Raw genomic sequence first — 7,639 nt, 5'->3', positions numbered from 1 at the left:
TTAATACATAATCTTTTTGATAGTGAATTGTTTGCAAACTCCTGTGATAATATTAATGCATTTGCATTAGCATCGCCTGTAAAAAACCTTGACTTCCTGACTTCTACTTAAGTCAAATAACGTTATCTTATAATTAGCTCAATGGAGAACTGGTATTGAAAAGACCTTCTACTGATTGGCCCATTAACAGTTTTTAAGTCATTGATAAAAGAGTAGGTAAACAAGGCTAATTTAAAACATTCAGTCTGAAACCTGGTTCTTTCAGTTAAGCTGTTGCTAGTGTTTTGAATTCTCTTGCTTCACTGCTTAAAGACAGCTACTCTCAGATGATAGCCCATTCACTTCCAAAGATTAGGTGGAAATTAAATATAAGAATTAAGAGAATGGACTTTGGTCTGTTGAGAAGCAAGCACAGTAAGAACGAGGAGCATGACTTGCAAAGGATGGGTATAATGAGAGCTCACACTCAATGTGAGCTCGAACTCACAACCCTGAGATCTAGAGTTGCATGCTTTTCCAACTGAGCCAGCCAGGCGACTGAGAGATGTTTTCTTTTTAAGATAGAAAGAGAAAGGGAATGGACCACTGACAATAATGGCATTTTGAACTATTTACAGGCTGGCTTGAAAACACTTTAGACTGATTCCAAACGACCACTCATGTATATACCACCCATCTGTTCAACACACACACACCTGTTAGGTGCCTATTGTGTAAAAGACTTTATGCTATTGGAGCTACAAAGATGAAGACAATGTAGATATGACCTTAAGTACTTCACAACGGACTGCTGATAGCAGACATGTTTCTAATTAATCTTATACTATTGTCACAAGATAAACTAAGTGCTGCCGCGGTGCATGTGTGTATAAATTACCTGCTTATTAATCATTTTGATCTAAGCCTTGAAAGTTAGTAAAAGCATGGAAATAATGTAGTAAAATCATTTTTCCCGTTCTGCCATACCTCCCTTTTGGTGCTGCCACTGAACAACTTTGCATTTCTCTCAACATTACAGTCTCCCTGGAATCAAAGAATATTAATAGCTTTAGAATCACTCTCAGGATGAGACAACAGATCCAGATTAGGCTTCACACGACATGCCTGAGGACAGAGCTAGCTTAGTGGCAAACAGAAACCATTCTCCTGAATACAAACTAAGTATTATGCCTTTTTCTTCATCCAGCTATGTGTAAAATTCTTCCCAACCTTTGAGACTTGGCTTAATCATTACTACTTCCATGAAGCCCTGCCTGACATTCCCCAAGTAGATAAACTCTCCCTCTTCAGAGTATTTTGCTCACAGTGACTACTTTTAACAGAAACATTCACTTACTTTTACTGGGACTTTGTTCCCTAATTATTCCAGCTGGAGCCTCGAGCCCAAAGGACAGAGGAATGTGAAATCATGGTCCCTGGGTTCTCTGCAGATGAGGACAAAATATGAAAAATCATGGCCACTACATTTCACTTTTTCATAAAATACCAGTAATTTTTCTATTATACGAACTCTTGGTATTGTCACTTTCTTCCGATGTTGCAATTACTTACTGCTCACTAAGGTCATTAATGCCTTTATTGCAAAATCCAATGAATACTGTCCTGTTTTTAGCTTTTTAATGTTCCCTGTGACTTTTCTTTCATATATCCAGTTATTTGTTAAATATTTAATGAGATCAGATATTGCACTAGATGCTGGGAATGCAATGGTGAGCAAAACACACATAGGTCCCATCATATGATAACACTAGAAAGGCCACCAATCAAGCAACCTTAAAAAAGTGTAGTAAATGCTACATTAGAGGAATCATAGGGCACATAATCTGATTCAGAGACTTAAAACCTAGTCTGATCCAAAAGAAGTGATGTTAAGGTGAAATCTGGAGAATTAGGAGATGAAGGAAGCCTAGTTCAGCAAAGGGAACATGAAGGACTGGAGGCAAGAAAAAACACACATTGGAGGATTTAAAGATGTTCCTTAAGCCTGGGTCACAAATGGGGAAAAAAGGGCAGGAGAGGTAAGGAAGGACAGTTTCATTTCATAAAGTGCTTTTAAACTGTGATAAGAGTCTGGGTTAAAGGCAATGAAAAGCCATGGAAAGATTGTGAAGAGCAGAAGGACAAGAGAAAGCTCATTCTTGCTGCAATTTAGGAAAAACATTTCTACAATGTCCATTATTTTTTATTCTAGGTTTTAAGCGATTTTCACTGTTGCCTCATTCTAAATACTGTGAAAAGAGCTAAATTAAAAGAAAATCTTTGATTTGGGTGAAAATATCTCCCCATGCATCACAGATAAATTATATGTAAAACAGAAGTTATTCTTGCAAAGCAATTTCTTGACTCCTGATTAACATCAGAAAATAGATAAGGTTTAACAATAGACTAGTAGGTAATTGTATCCTCCTTTTATTTGAAACCAGTCAGCTCTAAATTATTCATACTATCTGAAGAACAGATATATATATATACATAACCTAAAATGATCAATAATCCGGATAGTTTCTATTTCACTTTGCAATGTGTCTTTATCTTCATTTAAACACAAGTATCTCTGAAATCTAGGAATTTACTTAAAGCCACACCAGATTGCTGGAGGGGAGGTGGGTGAGGGGATGGGGTAACCAAGTGATGGGTATTAAGGAAGGCACCTGATGTAATGAGCACTGGGTGTTATATGCAATTGATGAATAACTGAACTCTATCTACATCTGAAACTAATGATACACTGTATGTTAATTGAATTTAAATAAAATAACATTTAAAAAAAGAGCCACACCACAGAAAATGGCCAATCCATAATACCTAATTTTGTGATCCATCCTAAATTGGGAATTGAAAGCATGTTTTAGGCTGATGTCAAGAGTTAAGAAAGTGGTTTATACCTTTTTCTTTACACTTTCATATTTTTTGACTTTTTTTTTTAAACAGTTAAGTATGTCACTTTATTATTTTTCTGGTAATAAAAACATTTCCGTATGGAAAACAAAGAGAGGTATCCTCTTTCACATCTTCCTTGAGAAGGTCGGGTTAAATAATTGATTTTAGAGAGCTTCCCTGAGATACAAAATTCATTTTAAAAAACACAAAAAGAACCAGAGAGTAACAGGACATGAACAAAGCAGGGTAGAAGTGCTATCATTTAGGTTTGCAATATGGATAATTTTAATAATGACTATTTTCTAAGATATTTGAATGACTATTTTCTAAATGAACACAATTTTAGCAACCAATGGGGAATAAAACAGCGATGTTACAGAATTCTAAAATCTTTTTTGATAGAGATCATTGATTAGATTTAGTTTTGAACAACATAAATTAAGTCAAGGAATGAAAAGTGCTTTTACGATCAAAACTAACTGGGGCACCTGGCTGGCTCAGTCAGTGGAGTGTGCAACTCTTGATCTCAGGTCGTGAGTTCGAACCCCATGCTGGGTGTAGAGATTTATTTTTTAAAGATTTTATTTATTTGAGAGAGAGAAAGCAGGAGCAGGGGGAGAGGCAGAGGGAGAGGGAAGAGACTCCGTGCCAAGCAGGGAGCCCGATGCGAGGCTCGATCCCAGGACCCCATGATCATGACTTGAGCCGAAGGCAGATGCTTAAGTGACTGAGCCACCCAGACACCCCTAGAGATTACTTAAAAAAAAAAAAATTAAAACACAGCAAATATGCTGAATATATATTTACTTGAAATACTGTTTTTAAAAATCATATGAAGGTAAAGGCAGGATCTTATTCTGAAAATTAAGGAATCAGGATAAATTCGTTTTTACGTACTCAATAGCTTATATAGATCTGTTCCTAATAACTTTGTTTAGGACTTTACAACATACTATGTGTGGTGTGAAGAATTTATAACGTGATGATGCTTTTGGATAACAGAATACCTCAGTTTTCAGTTCTTAAAAAAAAAAACCTCAAAACATTCTGATTTTGTTGTTTAAAAAATTGTTTTCATTTTAATGATCTGAGTTAGTAACAAACAAATATACAAAATTGTCTTTCACATTTCCATACATTGTATTATGGACCACTTAAAACTCTGGGCTACAAATGCAGGTTTCTTTGTATCCTTAACTTCAATTATTGTCACTTATAAATAAAGGTGATTTTCGAAAACATGCATTTGTGAACATAGATGCCAAAAGTTGTACATGTAAGTTAATGCACAACCAATAGTGTACATTGTTCATTTGTGCAGTTATGTGTCAAATGCAATTGACACAGGTAGAAGCAGTTATCCTGGGACAGTTTACTCTATCTGAAAAGCATTTCTGAGAAACAGATGGAACTACAGTTTAAAGCAAAAATTGTATTCTACAAATACAGTAAAATTCACAACTTGCACATCTGAAGCAACTTTTGGGACCCAAAGCTGATTCAATAACCTTGCTGCTATATTGGTTTTATGGGTATAACTCCAAAATCATAGACTGGAAAACAGCTGTTTCAACAAAAATAAATATATATATTAAAAGGAAAGTGAGACTTTAAAAAATGCGAGGAAAGCTCTGAAAAGAGTAATAAGGTATGAATCACCTGTAATTTTCACTTTTAAAAGTTTTAGAAATTTAAAGAAATTTAGAAACTTAAAGGTAATCTGAACATTTTCTAAGCTGTTTTAAATTAGGATTTTTCCATCCCACCAATGTTTTCTATTTGATAGTATAATAGAAATATGGACGGTTTCTATTGTTGACTTACCATGATAATTCATAAGTCATGATAAATTTGTGACTTCATTAGAGGATCAAATAAGTGGAAACTGGGTTATCATGAAAATGGGAACAAGGAAGCCCCTTCTATAACCACTAATCTGAACTACAAATAAACACCAACACAAAATGATTTTTTATATTAAATTATTTCCAGGTATCTGTAGGGAGGAAAATCCAATCTTTCTTAAAAATGTTTTCCTGGGTGGTGGCAATATGTGCTTTACCTCTTTAACTCTATCTACAACCTAAAATTATTTCTATATTATAAATTTCAAACTCCCTGGCAAGGAATGTGAATGCTAACCAGCTAGGTATTTATTCAACTTCATACAAAGAAAGGACTCATGAATGGACATCATAATAAGAGTCCCACTTTTTGCTAAGGCCCAAGTTTGATGTCCTTGCCTATAATATATGATCAAATGAGAGACGACCGTGCCAAACAACTGGGTCTCCTTCAGGCAGTTATCAAAGACTTGGCCTCTGATATTATGAAAACACTTGTTTTACTACAATGAATACAACTGCCAACATTTTGAGGGGCAACTGCAGTTGAAGAGGAAATGGGTAATTTTCTATAGGAAACATAAGATCAACTTTAAGAAAATGTCCCTGTTTTCCGTGGGCCTTACGAAGGAGATGTGGCTAGTGATTTCAAACATGTACTTCAAGTGTTACCTAAATGCATGACAGCTCTTAAAAATGTTTAATCATCAACGATTCAGGAAAGTAAGCTGGGGGGAGTAAAGACATGTACGTATAACACTACATTAGGAGATGTAGTTATCTACTCTGCACTTCATAAATGAAAGAAACCAATTCTGTCCAGAATCACTATCAGAAAGAAATATGGCTGCTTCCTACTCTTCTCCACTTAGCAAAATCAATTTTATGATGCTCTCACTGCTGGTAAGTCTCATCTGAGTTAGGCAAAATGAATCTAATAGGTTACTTTTGTTTTCAAAATAAACTGTTTAAACTGGTCTTTTTAAAAGCTTTCAGAAATGGAATATTTAAGCACTGAGAGAAACTTCTATTATTACCTTGTCTAATGGCAGGTACAATGATTGTTTGATTAAGGATTATTGCTTTTAATAAGATAACCATCAGAAATAAATATGTAAGCTTAACTCAAATACTCATTTTCTACTCAATGCTACGTTTCATTCTCAAATCGAGTCACATGTTATCTTTAATTTTTTGCCAGTTTACCAAGGTTTTAAGTATAAGAAGTTGGCCTGTTAACTCAAAATCAAGACAACAGCAATGTCCACATAAGCACGTCTTATTTGGGCATTGAGCAGGAACACTGCTTTCTTGATGGGACTTAAGGCACTAAATGGTGGTAAAATAAACAAAAAGTAGGATGATTAACAACTTCTTTAGAATCCTAAAAAAGGAGATCGTTTAGAAGGACACTAGTAAATCTTTTTCTCAAACAAATAAGGCATCCTGTTGGCAAACACAAATAAAACAAAAGGTCATGTTGAACCTAATACATTCACTGTCTCAGCTAAACTACTTGAAACACTAGCTATCAAACTAAAGAAAGCTACAACAGCGCGTATAAAAGTTGGAAAGGCACCAAAAGGAAAGTTCTACCACTTCCAGTTCTAAGAGTTAGGTAAGCTGTGTTTAACACTGCATGTCGCCTAATTATAAATTTTATTCTTCCAAATGTATAATGGTGGTTAATTCTGATTTTGACAAATCGGTTAATCAAGTACTAGTAAGGAGTCGATTTTCATGAACTGGAAAATGACTGCAGTGTCTAACACAACTCCACTTATAAAGCTACACTAATTCTAGTACTGAATGCATATTCTGGATAACACTGAAGCAAATCCATATAAACAAAAATGGTTACCTCAAGATAGAATTCACAATAGAAATTCAATATATAACTAAATAAGATTTACTGAAAATAATGAAAAGTGTAGTACAGATACATCAAACATAATTATAACCACAACATTTTCCTTGTGAAAAATACAACTATTAGTGAAATAAAATGTACAATTGAAAAATTTTTCCAAAGGAAAAAACAGTATAAAGGAAAATACTTTTCTTTGAGATAGGGAAAATAGTATGTCATTGTTTTTTTCATTACAATATAATTTGACACAAAAAGCAGTCCTAGAATTGCACCAATTCCACATCCAGTTTCCTGAACATGTTAAGAGTAAAAGGAGTTCGTAAAGCAGAATGCAGTTTCTGAATTTCATATTTTAAATTGAGGATATTCTCATACAAAATGTCACATCACACCAGATCTGTTTACATAATGTACAATACTTTCCATTTTGTGGCCAGACACGAATATAAACATAGGCGTTTGGTGCCACCTCTCTTTCGTTCTGGTGTTTAGTCAGAGTCAGGAAAAAAATAATCAAGTTACTGAAGTGTTATCTCTCTAGCAATAAAGAAAAATTATATTTAGTGCATGCTTCATCATTTGTCAAAAAACATTTCTGAAAATAAAACTCAGTTACCCAATGGTTTACAAAATAGAAAAATCATTCATTAGGATAAAAATGTGGTGGGATTTTAGGTCCATTTCCAAAGGCCTGACTTCCTGGGCAGCACCACTGTCCTTCAGCAGAGGTCACCAGTAAGTTCTAAGAGCAAAGCAGGTGTGCCCGCAGGAGACCACCGCTTCACACTCACTTATCTGAGGCCCCACACCCCCTGTGGCCCCCCATCTCTGCCAGTTCATTAGTGCTATAACACAGACAGAACTTCCGTGGAAATGTTAGGAACATTTCTGCTGTACATGATTTAGAAGTTCTCCGAATTTTTCAAATAGGTCTTCCACCCATTTTACATTTTTCATACAAAGTTGAACAATTTCTTCCTGTCCTAAGTCTTCATTTCTTTTCTGCACAGAAGAAATCTAAAATAAAGAGAATGACCACATTAGC

General features: G+C 34.8%; 1 protein-coding gene across 2 annotated transcripts in view; it reads right to left on the bottom strand.

Moving 5' to 3' along the window:
- Nucleotides 1-3,730: 3,730 nt before the first annotated feature.
- The window catches only part of QSER1 (glutamine and serine rich 1), a 78,470-nt gene continuing 74,561 nt past the window's right edge, over nucleotides 3,731-7,639 (bottom strand). For both annotated transcript variants that reach the window (XM_032413880.1, XM_032413879.1), the window contains exon 13: nucleotides 3,731-7,611. In XM_032413880.1, coding sequence (XP_032269771.1) covers nucleotides 7,471-7,611 — 141 coding nt within the window. In that variant the 3' untranslated portion in view covers nucleotides 3,731-7,470. The remainder of the gene's footprint in view (nucleotides 7,612-7,639) is intronic.

Source organism: Phoca vitulina, unplaced genomic scaffold (genome assembly GCF_004348235.1).
Source record: "Phoca vitulina isolate PV1807 unplaced genomic scaffold, GSC_HSeal_1.0 scaffold16, whole genome shotgun sequence".
Classification (NCBI taxonomy): Eukaryota; Metazoa; Chordata; class Mammalia; order Carnivora; family Phocidae; genus Phoca; species Phoca vitulina.
This window is presented reverse-complemented; position numbering and strand designations above follow the sequence as displayed.